General features: G+C 40.7%; 2 protein-coding genes across 3 annotated transcripts; one reads left to right on the forward strand and one right to left on the reverse strand.

The window, feature by feature from the left end:
* Nucleotides 1-1,673: 1,673 nt before the first annotated feature.
* casp9 (caspase 9, apoptosis-related cysteine peptidase) lies at nucleotides 1,674-4,630 on the reverse strand. The gene is made up of 11 exons (XM_046042424.1): nucleotides 4,555-4,630; nucleotides 4,266-4,406; nucleotides 3,930-4,140; nucleotides 3,678-3,761; nucleotides 3,533-3,594; nucleotides 3,237-3,413; nucleotides 3,055-3,144; nucleotides 2,800-2,947; nucleotides 2,496-2,684; nucleotides 2,244-2,353; nucleotides 1,674-2,121 (listed from the first exon to the last, which is right to left on the reverse strand). Exons 2-11 carry the CDS (start codon nucleotides 4,395-4,397, stop codon nucleotides 2,023-2,025), a joined length of 1,302 nt encoding a protein of 433 aa, XP_045898380.1. The 5' UTR covers nucleotides 4,398-4,406; nucleotides 4,555-4,630; the 3' UTR covers nucleotides 1,674-2,022.
* A 245-nt stretch (nucleotides 4,631-4,875) lies between these two features.
* Nucleotides 4,876-10,703, forward strand: dnajc16 (DnaJ (Hsp40) homolog, subfamily C, member 16). 2 transcript variants are annotated; one of them, XM_046042422.1, is made up of 15 exons: nucleotides 4,876-5,031; nucleotides 5,446-5,627; nucleotides 5,702-5,768; nucleotides 5,918-6,242; nucleotides 6,347-6,531; nucleotides 6,678-6,782; nucleotides 6,877-7,035; nucleotides 7,164-7,294; nucleotides 7,402-7,585; nucleotides 7,907-8,086; nucleotides 8,215-8,291; nucleotides 8,509-8,589; nucleotides 8,767-8,856; nucleotides 8,949-9,119; nucleotides 9,246-10,703. In XM_046042422.1, the coding sequence occupies exons 2-15, from the start codon at nucleotides 5,455-5,457 to the stop codon at nucleotides 9,691-9,693; spliced, it is 2,376 nt and encodes a 791-aa protein (XP_045898378.1). In that variant the 5' UTR covers nucleotides 4,876-5,031; nucleotides 5,446-5,454; the 3' UTR covers nucleotides 9,694-10,703. The 2 variants fall into 2 exon arrangements, with proteins under 2 accessions (XP_045898378.1, XP_045898379.1); XM_046042423.1 differs by having other exon boundaries at nucleotides 4,896-5,070.
* The last annotated feature ends 2,822 nt before the right edge of the window (nucleotides 10,704-13,525 follow it).

A 13,525-nucleotide genomic window follows, 5' to 3' on the forward strand; every position in this document is an offset into this window, starting at 1 on the left:
TTTGACATGAGAACCTGGAATGCAGTGGTTGTCAAAAACAAAACAAAAACAAAGACTAAAAACAAACGAGGCATAACCTGATTGGGGCAGACATGGGAGCAAAATCCTGGTTGGCTCCACTGAAGAGTTAATTGGCCAAAAAGAGTGCAAACAATATGGATTTCTTTTGTTGGGAAAGAAACAAAACCACTGCAGCAAATAAACTGTCAAACAGAACAACAAATATCAGAGGAGAAAAAGAAGGAAAAACAGAAATCGCAAAGACAATTTAAGACCCAGAGTTATTAACAGTTTAATAATAATATAAATAATTATTTGGTAACCAGAAAAATTCTCATTAGATTCACATAGACTGCGATGGACTGGCCTGTCCAGGGTGTACCCCGCCTTACATCACCGAAAACAAAGTTATGGATCTTCTGTTGCATTTCTGTCAATTCATCCTCCTAAATATTACACACTGAACCTTTAAATCAGTTGGCTTCATCCTCCAGGCAACCTGGAAATCTTTCCCAAATTTCATGGAAATCCGTAAGTGCATCCAATAGTTGTTGAGACATTTTACCGGGGAGTCAACCAGCCAGTCAGTGGACCAACAGACGTGCATTGCCATCCTGCCATATTTAGAAACTGAATTGTATTTGGCATTTGTAATGTATAAAGTTTCTGTTTTTCTGTAGACCTAAAAACATGATAATAAGGCAAGACAATGGCTGAATTAATTAAAGATTTCCTAACTGAAGAATTAGAGCCATACGGGGCTGACTCTATCTTACCAACAAAGGCACTCCCAGTGTTTTCATGTTAAAGTTCCCTAAATACCTAAATGCTACCGGGGACCCCGATTTGGTATGATCATGGAGATGTTTATCTCATGATAGTGTTTTAATTGTTTAGGATATTGGAAATATTTTTTGAAATAGTGTGTGTTGATCTGAGGTGACTGAAATACACATTTTACTAAATTTCAAATTTTATGGAGACCCACGGTGGCAGTGTAGGGAAGTAAAAGACTCAAGAGAGGGCATCTGTGAGATCTCAAGTATTTTGTGTAGTACAGTACAATAATGTTTAACTTGCAGTGTCTATCAGTCTCACATAATGTAATTCAGTGCTAGCACAGGCAGCAACACTAGCACACTTATGATGCCAACAGAATCTATGTTAATTCTAACATAGTGTAATACATATGTTATTTGTATAATTTTCCTCCAACTTTCAGAAAGGTGTCAATGCTAATACTACTGGTGGGTGAAGATTAATGTGTGTCACTACTGAGAGAAGTACTTCAGGCTGGGACAGCCCTTTATTACAGAATGGTTATGCCCTCACCAATATGTTAAGGAACTGTCTATGAGCACAAGCTGAATGTGTTTTGTTGCTGTGCTTGCAGTATTGTTCCAGTGGCTATCCGTCCAGTGGACTCTAACCACTGGAACAGTATGTACACATTATTAGATTTAGACATGACATATGGTGGTGAAAATGTCAGACGACTGACTCAATCACTCATTACTGCATTAAAGTAACTGTAGCACAGTTAATGCTACCAGCTGGATGAAGCATCTGTAGAAAATAGCTGTATAAATGGGCAGAAGATCAGTCAAAGAATATAAAATGCTTCTACATTCAGTCACTTCTTATCAAAATCAGTGCATTAAAGAGACCTGAAATAAGAGTCACCAAAGTATTTTATATAGATTTGCAGAGTACACATTGAACATTATGTTGATTGTCCACTCTTGAAAATGTACAGCTGCTATGTGTTGATAAGACAGCAAGGATATCAAAAACAATTACAGTTAAAAACCTTAACTGAAAAACAGCAAGACACGACAAACAACAGAAATGTACAGTAAGACATGATTAAGCCACTAAAAAGTACAACCACAATTAAGCAAATTCATTCACTTTGCAACTCTGCCAGAGACATAAGCCCAAGAAATTTTACTCCATACCATACATACATAGCATTCCCTGAAAGTGAAACTGAGAAGTGTTAAATTAACTCTTTGTTTATGGCTAGCTTTGAAAATAGAGAAGTTTGCGGAGGAAGTTAAAGGAACCAGGCATTTGCTTGTAGAGCCCTTTTGCAGAGATTTGGGAGACTTCATTGTTGACCTGGAAATAAGGACAGTCAATAATCAGATGTGTCTATGTTTAAATTAAAAAGCTCTAAATGGTCAAGGGAATTTAAAAAAAGAGCCCCAGTTACTTTTGTTAGTACAATAAGAGAAGCTCACCATCATCAACATTGTGGACAAGTCATGGGTAGCAGCATTTTCCTCAAGAATACAGTCCAGTGTCTCGACATACCAGGAACCCGACTGGGTGTCTCTCCAAGACACGTAACCTGCATTTGTCACATTGTCAAAGGGGCATTAGGAAGATTGCAAGTCAAGTCTATCTATAGCTCTGACTTGACAAGTGTGTTATTAATCAAAATAAACACAGACGCATGAATGCAACACAAAGACATTGAGACACAAACACACCAGGAAAAGTAGAGTAGGACACCAGAATGTCACTCGGGGTGGGCAGTGTGGCTCTGGCGTCCGGTTCATCAGACATGCTCAGAGAGTCACTGCTGGACGACATTGGAATGGCGTCCATCTGATCATCAGTCCCACCGATGGATGGTTGGACCTCATCAGGCGACACCTCAAATCCTGTGTCTTTTTCACCTCAATGACAAAAACAAATGTTGCCCTATGAGACCACTTTAAGTGCATGCATAAGCTTTAAATGTTGTAGGATCGTTAGTTTGAGTTATTCAACAGTGTGTTAAATGTTAGCTACCTCCTCCACAGGCCTGGATGAAGAAAAGTTTGGGTTTGCTCTGTAACGATGGACAATGCTGGCCATTGAGGTAGTTTGTGATGTGCTGAACTGGGACATACTGTCCATCCACACCATACACAGCACCAGGGAAGCGGCTGTGACTCACCTATAAACATAAATGTGAGCATACATTAGGTGTTACGGGTAATCTGGGTCTGAACTTGAGTAAGTCAGAGATGTAGCATTTGATAGGAAAATGAAAACATGTCTTACCTCAGTCCCATGGGACAGCATGATGACAACACAGCAGTCATATTGTGAATGGTCCTTCTTAGACAAAGCTGACAGTGCATGTTTGATTTGCTGAAACGCAGAGATAATTGTTTTACAAACGTTACAACCAAAGCGCTCAAAGCGTTACACGTGGTTTTCACAAAGTAAGAAACGAGTCTTACCTTTTGCTTCAGGTTGGACTTAACGTCCACAATAAAGTTCAGTTTCTTGAATCTTCTCTCCAGCTTGTCACAGTCTATGTTGGACCCTTTGCGATTGCTCAGCTCGCTCTGAGGTTCAAACTCCACGTTGTTTATGATGAGGCAATGTCCGCATGGGCTGGCATCCATTTTGTAGCTCTGACACACACATACACAGTCAAAGGAAGCAGAATAAGATGCGCATCATTTAACAAAGCACTGACAATTTTCCTCTACAGCACCTTTGTCTTTCTGATGGCTGTTGAGTGCATCCTTACCTGAATACTATCCTGTCGAGTTCTGCCTTGGGGACTTGGTCTTATGTACTCCCTTTCAGGTGCTGTGACATAAGCATCAATATGTGCTAAGCATCAAGGACCTTACCAGACTGTTACCAATATGTAAATAAATCAAATAGCTTACATGGACTGGGAGTAGTATGGGGTCTCTGTACTGGATAGACTGGGACGTCATCTTTTCTTTGCTTATCAACATCCATTGGAGAGGCTATAAGAGAAACAAAGAGCACATACATGAGCAACACATTACACCAAAGTCTTCACATGACAAGACCAGAGAGTACAGAAATCTTTATAGTAATCATTTGCCTACATTGGCTATTTTTACAAACAGTTTTAATATTCGTGAAATATACCATTGTATTAGCACACTTACAGATTGGGAGGGGCAAGACAACAGTGTGAACAATCTGAGTGGGTGCTGCAGGCTGTGGTTGAACTGCTGGAGCTCCATTCTGCAGGAGCTCTGCCAAACTGTGCTGACCCGTCTCCCGAAGGCATTCCAGAAATAATGGAAAGGCCCGACTCCCACGGGTCTCTAAGTCCCGGACTAACTGTCTGGCCTGGTCTCGTCTGGTCCCAGAGCTCTGACAGGACAAACAGTAACAGGTGTGTACAAGCAACTAATTTGCTCTGAGCGTTCACAACCACCACCACCACAAACAACACCTGAACCTGAAACCCAATGCCGTGACCTAAACAGCTGTCTTACCCGTATGTCATCGATCATGTCCTGGGTGAAAATTTCCTTTTCAAGAAGGCCATCGTAGAGATTTAATGGGTCCAAGTCTCTCACGAGATTGGTCCTGTTGCGCTGAAGAATCTTCCTATGTATTTCCTCCATTCTCCAATACTAACAACATTCACGAGGGAGACAAAGAGGCATAGTAAAATTTGTCGCTAACACATTTTGTTACGATTACAGTCAGTCGGTGTGTAATGATCCCACTCCTTTGTAAAAGGGAATTGTATCTTGTTCCTGTTCAAGAGTCAGAAGTTACCTTTCATTTCTCGTATTTGTGCTCGGTTGCAGTAGCCAGTTCCTTGTTTACATCAGCGTTGTCAGTGATTGGTCCACTGAGAGAGCAGAAAGACAAAAAAAAAAAGAAAATAAACTAGGTGGATTTGATTTTAATGCCCGCGCGCCGCTGCCACACGGCCATCATACGGTGAAGCATTCACACGAAAAAACCGCGGCGCGACGAACAACAAAACCAAGCACACACAAACGAAAAACAAAATGTCACCATATACTCAATCTCCCGAAATGCATTTCGACACTGGCCTCCCCCCGCCCCCCGCTTCTTCTCCTGCTTCGCAACAGCAGGTTAAGAGCTTCCCCTGGAGGAACTGCAGGATGCTGCTGAACACACCCTTTGCATTTCGCTGTCTCTTCACAACAGCGTTAAGCAACAAGATGAAGAACATCAAAGCCACCAAATATGTGGCGTAGAGCCGGTTGACTGCTTCTGCTTGAGGTGACTGGGAATAAAGCGTTAACGTTAGAGCTGTTGGCGGTGAGACAGCTTACTTAGCCACTGTAGCAACGCAAACCCTAGTGAAAAAACTGCATGAACGTTTTTTATCTTCGAGGAATAACGTTAATGTCACAGCCCAGTGACATGCCAGCAGTATTATGATATTGTAATGTCCGTTGCTGTATTAATTAGCTGACTCATATTACCCAGCTTGCCTAGCTTCTGTGGTTAGCATGCTGTAACTTTAATGCCATTTTGTCTTCATCATTTTGCATCATTACAAGGCTAGTGTCAGTATGGAGGAAAAGCTGTTTCAGATGTGCTAGTCAGCTCAAGGCTGTGTCATGATTTCAAGTCTGATCATTCCTCAGATTGAATCCACTTTAACCTGATGGTTCTTCTGATGTGTTAAAGGTATCTGTGATGGCAGGGTCAAAGATGTCTGTGCAGCTGGCTGTTGTGGTGGTCCTCTCAGTGCTGCTGACAGGAGCAACCCACGCTGGGCCTGAGATGGACCCATACAAAATCTTAGGCGTAACCAGGAGTGCCAGCCAGGCTGAGATCAAGAAAGTCTATAAGCGTCTTGCAAAAGAATGGTAAATATTTGCCCAGGACAGAGACCTGTTTTTATAGAAGTCATTCAAGTATTAATGAGCGTCTTCTTCTCAAGGCATCCTGATAAAAACAAAAATCCAGGTGCTGAGGACATGTTCATCAAGATTACCAAGTCTTATGAGGTTAGTATTTTTTGAAAATGGAATTCATCAATATATTAATAACCTTTTGTATCATGTGGTATGTGTATGTAAGCTGTGATAAAAGCCAGTTAGGTATGCTTGAGAGGAAGATTTCTGCCATACTGACATTTGTTCTACCCAAAATCTAGATCCTGTCCAGTGAGGACAAACGTGCCAATTATGACCGTTACGGGCAGACAGATGACACCCAGCCATACGGCAGTGGTCGAAATGGTCATCGTCACGACAGCTTTTACTTTGACGAGTCCTTCTTCAACTTTCCCTTCAACAGCAAGAACCACAGGGACTTTGCTGACAGCAAGTACATATTGCACTTTAACCAGTATGTAAACGACGTGGTGCCTGACAGCTACAAGAGACCATACCTGATAAAGATCACCTCTGACTGGTGCTTCAGCTGCATCCACATCGAGCCTGTCTGGAAAGAGGTGGTGCAGGAGATGGAGACTCTAGGTTTGGAATGAAGCTATAAATCAGTCAAAGTTATGCAGCAGCCCTGCATAGGGCGAGTTGAAAAGACTGATCTGTGCATGTTTGTTGACATCCTGTCTTTGCAGGTGTGGGAATAGGTGTTGTGGATGTTGGCTATGAGAGACGGTTAGCCAATCATCTTGGTGCTCATCGCACCCCATCAATACTTGGTGTCATCAACGGCAAAATTACATTTTTTCATTACGCTGTAGCAAAGGAGCACCTGAGGCAGTTTGTTGAAGACCTTCTTCCTCAGAGACTTGTGGAGCGGGTAAATATCTGCCTGTCTTGTGATAAACATTGCATATGCATGCAGTGCATTACTAGTAAGCATGACTAAAAAGTTGCTTTCTATGTAAAATGTAGACCGATGGAACAGATTTATAACGGAGACATTTTGCATTTTCTGTATTTCAGGTCACAGACAAGAATGACCTGCAGTTCTTGAACAGCTGGCATGAGCTCAACAGGCCACACGTGCTCCTGTTCGACCAAGTGCCTGTAGTTCCTCTGCTATACAAAGTAGGCTCTTGCTTTGCTGGTTTTTATGTGAAATGTATCTCAGGTGCCGCTGACAGTAATTGCATCACTAACACAGCTCTCTGCATCTCCATAGCTGACAGCGTTTGCTTATAAGGACTACTTGCAGTTTGGCTATGTGGACCAGGGCCTTGCAGAGACCGCCAATCTGCAGAAACAGTTTAATATTAACACGTACGCTCCAACCATGCTGGTCTTCAAAGAGAACATTGACAAGCCCGCTGACATTATCCAGGTAAATCACAGAAGCAGGGAGCTTGAGAAAAGAAAGTAGTTTCACTTTCTTTTTGACTGGTTTGATGTAATTATTCACTGAAATGTCACCTCATACTTTTTCTTTGTTGTTATGTTTGTTCTCTGCAGGCTAAAGGAATGAAAAAGCAGATTATTGATGAGTTCATGTCAAACAATAAATTTCTCCTTGTGCCACGGCTCGTTAACCAGAAGCTCTTTGATGAGCTGTGTCCTGTCAAACAGTTCCACAGACGCAGGAAGTAAGCAATTCAAATATGAGACCAAACTCAATTCGTTTTTTGATGTAATTTATTACAGGTAGTTCGCATTCACTGAGTCACTTTAATGTCTTTCCTTCCCCCATCAGATTCTGTGTCCTGCTGATCACAGGTGATGAAGAGACCTTTTCTTTTGCAAACCAGGTGTTTCTCTCATTTGCCTCTACCAATACCAAGGAAGTTGTGAGGTTTGCCTATGTGTACCATCGGCTACAGCAACCTCTGTGCGACATTCTCATGCAGAACAAGGACAGTGCACAGTCACCACCACAGGTACACTCATACGTGTCCTAACACTTCAGCTGCCAGTTCCACTGTGAATCTACCTCATATATGGAGATTTGAGAATTGTTGTTGGTATTAATTCAGTATATTTGTTTTAATAAATCAGTAGAATAATGTATGTAATGTAATGCACACATTTTCCAGACAAAGTAATGATTTCAAGGATTATTCCTCACTGCCATAACAAACAGCTAGGGACATTTGTAAGAAAAACAACGCACCCCTGCCTTTATAAATGATCCACTTTTATGTTGTAAAGAATGCTTTAATATACTTATAAAAAGTGTTATTATTCGTTTTTTTACTCAGGTGGTGATCCTGGAGAGGCGTAATGCTGCAGGGAAGGCCTTGTTCAAGCCAGTGACGGCCTGGAACGGCAGCGAGGAAGACAGGCAGTGTCTTCTGGAGGAGCTGGAGCGACTTCAGAAGGACCCGTCCATCCTCATCCATGACGCCGTGCTGCCTGAGCTCAACAACGAGTTTGCTTCTGTATGTTCTTTGTGTTAAAACAGTGGGTTTGAGCAATGCTCATCTGTGCACCCAGTATTCTTTATTAACCAAGAAGTGTTTGGTAAATATCACACGCCAGTCCTGTTACTAAATGTCTCACTCTGTAGATGTTTGTAATCCGATGGATCTTTGCATCTTATGATTACCTCTCTGAAGTCATCGACGATATTCTGCATAACAACTGGTAGGTAGAAATCTCTAACTGATGTTTAATTTGAGATTTGAGAAGTAATTCCACATATATGTAAGAATCAGACATTAAAGATGAAGATTTTCTGAAGTAAAAAAAAAAAATTGCACTACAACAGTATTTAATTTGCATGGAAGCTTCCTTCCACCTCACTGCTGAGATGTAAATACAGTGTGTCTTGTTGCACTAAGACATCTGTGATGATTTGCAGGCGTGAGATGATGCCTCTTCTGTCCCTCATCTTCTCTGCCTTGTTCATCTTGTTTGGAACCGTGGTCATCCAGGCCTTCAGGTTAGTTGCTTTACCAAACACGTTTTCACTAGACCACCAAAAGTGTTAACGATAGCAACATCACATTTTCCTGGGATTAGTGTAAGCCTAAGTATAAAGGAACCTAAAGACTGGCCAAAGAAAAAGTAATAATGCCATTTATTTTACTCTTCATTTTTTTGTTTGTTTGTTTTCCAGTGACTCAAGTGACGATAAGCAGACTAAACCAAAAGCAAAAGATGGAACAAAAGCAGAAAATGGATCACCGGGGGCCGGTAGTACTTCAAGGCAAGAATACACTTATAATTGACATATTAACATTTATCGAGTGCAGGATTCATCATGTTTTTAAGCTCTTTTATTTTGGCTGTTGACTCTAGTCGGCCTCCCAAGAAGAATTTTGTGGAGGTGACGGAGCTGACAGATATCACTTACATGAGCAACCTGGTGAAGCTGAGGCCAGGACACATGAACATAGTGCTGGTGCTCACTGATGCCTCCAAGAACATTCTCCTTAGCAAGTTTGCCAAAGAGGTTTACTCTTTCACGGGGTAAGCTGAATATGTATTTTTCCATGTGTGGAGTCCATTATAAGTGTTTTTTGAACATTTTATTGTGTTTTAAACAACCTTGCTTATAGCAACTTCATCACATTCATTATTTCAACACTCTCCTAGGAGCCTGACGCTGCATTTCTCCTTCCTGAATATTGACAAGCACAGCGATTGGATGAACACACTGCTGGAATATGCCCAGGATGCCACGCAGATTGATGCAGACGACGATGACGGAGGCAACCACAAGCTAGACTACACCGGCTACGTGCTGGCGCTTAACGGCCACAAAAAGTACCTCTGTCTGTTCAAGCCCGTCTACACTGGGGAAGACCTTGACAGTAAGTCATCAGAGGATGAAGGGGCCGCTTCAGGAGGGAGGTCGAGATCCAGTTTGCGTGATGACCATCCACCGCGCAAGTCCAACCGATCCCGCAGCATATCCACCCTGCAGATCCACCACAAACTGGACCGCCTGGGGTTGTGGATGGAAAGGCTAATGGAAGGCACTTTGCCTCGCTATTACATTCCCGCCTGGCCAGGACTAGACAAGATCACCCCCAGTAAATAGGTCGAGGCGAGTTAGCAAGGACATGGTATTTATCTACTGTCACACTGCCCTCGTGTTTTGCTGAAAGTAGAGCTGCCTTTTTTGCACTTAAGATATTTAATAGGTACAGATGTCTTTAAAGTTGGGTTAATATTACAAACCTGGCTTCAGTGCAACTACTGTGGGACAGGTCCTTTAGTGTACCCCTCTTACACTCAGTGCATGCTGTTTTCTACTGCTGATTGTCATATTTCAGTCAGGCAAATGCTGCTGCTACAGCCTTGAGAACTGAAAACTGAATCACTGTGGCCGCCTTTACTCTCCTGCCGTCATGACCATGAGTCATATTCACACACAATCAAGGCGACAGGAGGACTACGTTCGTCTTCATTGATGAATACTGTGAATAGAGATGCATGTCTCATACAACACTAAATCTCTTTCCATTTTTATGCATCTCAGCCCAATTTCTTTTCAGTTGAAAATGATCTCCTGAATGCGGACTCGCTTGTGCAATATAGCGTACTGCTATGATGACATAGCCTCTTACGCTGGACCTCAAGGGTTTATTCATGTTAGGTTGTGGTTCAAAATGTATTTCACTTGGTTCATTTAACAACCTCAGTCAGCCAGTAGCTTTATGTAGCAAACATAACAGGCTGTCTTTATTTTCTGAATGTTTTCTAAATGGCCACTATTAACTGAAACATTATGTCATCTTGAATTGTGTAAAGTCAAACATAGTGTATGCTTTCTTGGTTTATTGTAATTGTTGGTGTTGTTATTTATCATTTGTTTTGTCAACATTAAGTGTAAAATGCCATTAATATAATTTGTTATGATGTAAATATTGTACAGAATCATTATCTAGGACCTGTTTGAAAGATAAGGTGAATAGTTTACATGGATCTATCAAAATGCTGTAGTCATTGTTTTTTTAAGTGTAAAAAAAATATGTCAGCTACTGTCAGTTGGTCTTCAATAGTGCATTTATCCTCTTGTTGGTTATAATAAAATGCTTTGTTTGTTAATTACCGCTGAAAAATTTAATATTTTGTAGATTTTGCTTATTCAGCAGGACAACTTTGGCATTTAATGAGAAATACCTTGCAAAGTACCTGTGGTGTCATTTGGTGGAGACACCTCCACTAGATTACATCCTGCTAGGTTTAGACCATGGCAGCACAGGATAATCTCAATTTAATTCTAATACAGATAACAAAAATGGTTACTATTACTTTTTGACAAACACTGTCCTTTTTAATAGCATCACTTAATGGGCACATTCTTCTGCTGACATTTGCCTCCTGGATGTACATGGGAGTGGAATGTGTGGGACTGGTGGAGCAAACTTCTCACGTGACAATGTTGTGTCATCACGTCTTAGTGTGACCTTTGTATTTGAAAGTCATAGACCTTTTTCAGAGCAGACATTTTTACTTGTCCTCAAGGAATGATTTTAGGACCACTACTTTTAACTTACATGTTATAAATGACGTCATCAGGAAACACAGCCACAATTTTGGAATATTAAATATTAAATAAGTTTTCATAATTATATGTTCTGCCAGTTACACAGAAGTTAATGTGCACATGAGAACAGTTATAATAAGTTGTAGTTATAATAATAATAATGATAATGATGAACTTTATTTATATAGAACTTATTAAAACAAAGTTATAAAGTGCTTTACATGATCAAACAAAGATTTAAAAACATTTCAGGACACAGACCATAAAATCATGCAATTTAAATGATGCAAAGTTGAAATGGTATGCATGATGCTGGTAAGTTTGTTTTTGATGGAGATGGTGCAGGGTAAAGAAGCACAGGGAGCAGTACAGCAGGATGGGTTGAATTATACAAGACGTGAGTGAAACTGAGTTTGTAACTCCCTCCTGCCAGGTGGCAGAATTATGTAGTAGTAAAGGATCAACAGGAGCTAGGGGTAAGAGACAGTGCTCTTGAGTTTGTGCAGTACACGGAGTTGCTGGGATCATTAATGGATATAAGTGTTTAATCAAAACTGAGTTTATTGTCTATAATGAGTCCAAGAATGTATTATTTGAAGCTGCTCACCTGTTAATCTGTCTTGCGGGTTCAGTCCAGTGTGGTGTGCTAACAACCAGTTATTTTGTTTTGTCCATGCTCAGCTGCAGGTACTTCTAAGTGCACCAACATGTGAACTGAGAAATAGAATTTTGATAGGCTGTGACAGAGTTATTGTGACCTCCTCTTAATATACAGATTTAAATGTGATGCAAATCTGTCATTCTGTGGATGTCACACACATTTTGCAATATTTAATATTGCTGAATAGCCTAATTGTTAATAAATATATATTTTCTCCCAAACACACAAAATTGTATTTGCACATGCAGGATGTCTTTTAGTATTTTTGTATTCATTTTAGCAAAAATCCAATCGTGCTCACTATCTTCAAATCATTTATTTTTAATGGAGAAATGATATTGCTAATGCTATGCTGTCAGGGTCTCATCCTGCCACATATTTGCTGCCATCTGGTGGCCCCATAATAGTAAATACCTATCCCCACCTAGAGTAGGCAGCATATGCCCATGGGAGTCTCCCCCCCCCCAACACTTGTTTCTGTTTTTGGAAAGTTAATTTGTTGTCGTCAATTCTGCCTTTCTTTCTCTGTTGTCCCCCACCGGTTCTTTCTACCTGAATGGAGATCATGTAACATGTAGTCAAGTGGATTAGAAAAAAAAACTGTCAAAATTAATACTAATAATTATTATTATTTGACTCTTCAGCAAAAATGTGCAGCCTACTTCAGTTAAGAGGAACAGGTCGTTATAATGGATATGAAAAATAGCCAATCCCAGCTGACATGGGGCAAAAGGCGGGATACACCCTGGACATGTGCCAGTACAAATACAAAAGATCCTTCAGAAAAATATAAATAAATAATTAAAAGACAATAGATATTAAAAACAAGATTTAAACAATGCAATTAAATTACTAATTCGCTAAACAGAGCTAAAAGCCTGGTCAAATAGAATTTTTTTTTGCTTAGATTTAAAAGTGTCTAGTGTCCGGGCTCCTCTCATGCTCTCTGTCAGCTGGTTCCACTTAAGAGCAATAATAGGTAAATGCTACTTCTCCATGTTTAGTTTCTCCCAAGAAAATCCTGTGTAAGTGAAGTGTTTTCATGTAAGTTTTATTCTTATGAAAGGCTAGCCCCTACACTGAGTGCAAAAAAGACCACTCCCCCGCACAGGTGTAACCAAAAACAAGAAAAACATGGATCTGTTGGATAATATTTTACATTTAATCAAAGAAACACAAAGTCCCTGTTTACTATCAGTTAATCTTAATAAATTGATATGAATGGCTAAAGCAGTCATTGCTAAGATGTAGAACTGCTTTGTTTGCTTTAGTTCATTTGAGACTTGGGATGAAAGTTGAGGATGGTGTGCTGGTAATGCAGAACTGGTAAATTGTTGTGGTGCTTATCTGAGTTATTTGAGGTGGACCTATGGTAAATTGTTCTGGTCCATATGATATTAATATGTGGTCAGTTTTGTAGGTCCTGAGCAGGCACTAAACATGAACATAACTCACGAATTCCCACACCTTGCCCACAACATGCAAGACACATGGCCCATGTACAGTAAGGTGAGCATACGGTAAATTTATTTGGACCAGATTCTGGTCCATCCACTAGACACCTGACATCTGGCCCAAAAAAGGTGGACCTCTGGCTAAGTTGAGCCAGACTCAGCTTGAGTCCATGCAGTCATTCAAGGCCAAATGGGGGCCATAAGAGAACTGCAGATGAGGGTCAGGTTTGAGCCAAACATTCGTTACTACCTGGCTGGCAGGCAT

Source organism: Micropterus dolomieu, unplaced genomic scaffold (assembly GCF_021292245.1).
Source record: "Micropterus dolomieu isolate WLL.071019.BEF.003 ecotype Adirondacks unplaced genomic scaffold, ASM2129224v1 contig_12959, whole genome shotgun sequence".
In the NCBI taxonomy this organism is placed as follows: Eukaryota; Metazoa; Chordata; class Actinopteri; order Centrarchiformes; family Centrarchidae; genus Micropterus; species Micropterus dolomieu.

Excerpts from the sequence above, each read along its gene's own strand:
- casp9 (XM_046042424.1), bottom strand. The coding sequence starts at position 4,397 with ATGGAGGAAATACATAGGAAGATTCTTCAGCGCAACAGGACCAATCTC. Across the intron at positions 4,141-4,265 it reads ACATGATCGATGACATACGG|AGCTCTGGGACCAGACGAGA; the intron begins GTAAGACAGCTG and ends TTGTCCTGTCAG. Across the intron at positions 3,414-3,532 it reads CTCGACAGGATAGTATTCAG|AGCTACAAAATGGATGCCAG; the intron begins GTAAGGATGCAC and ends TGTGTGTGTCAG.
- dnajc16 (XM_046042422.1), top strand. The coding sequence starts at position 5,455 with ATGGCAGGGTCAAAGATGTCTGTGCAGCTGGCTGTTGTGGTGGTCCTC. Across the intron at positions 8,087-8,214 it reads TCAACAACGAGTTTGCTTCT|ATGTTTGTAATCCGATGGAT; the intron begins GTATGTTCTTTG and ends CTCACTCTGTAG. Across the intron at positions 8,590-8,766 it reads GTGGTCATCCAGGCCTTCAG|TGACTCAAGTGACGATAAGC; the intron begins GTTAGTTGCTTT and ends TTTGTTTTCCAG.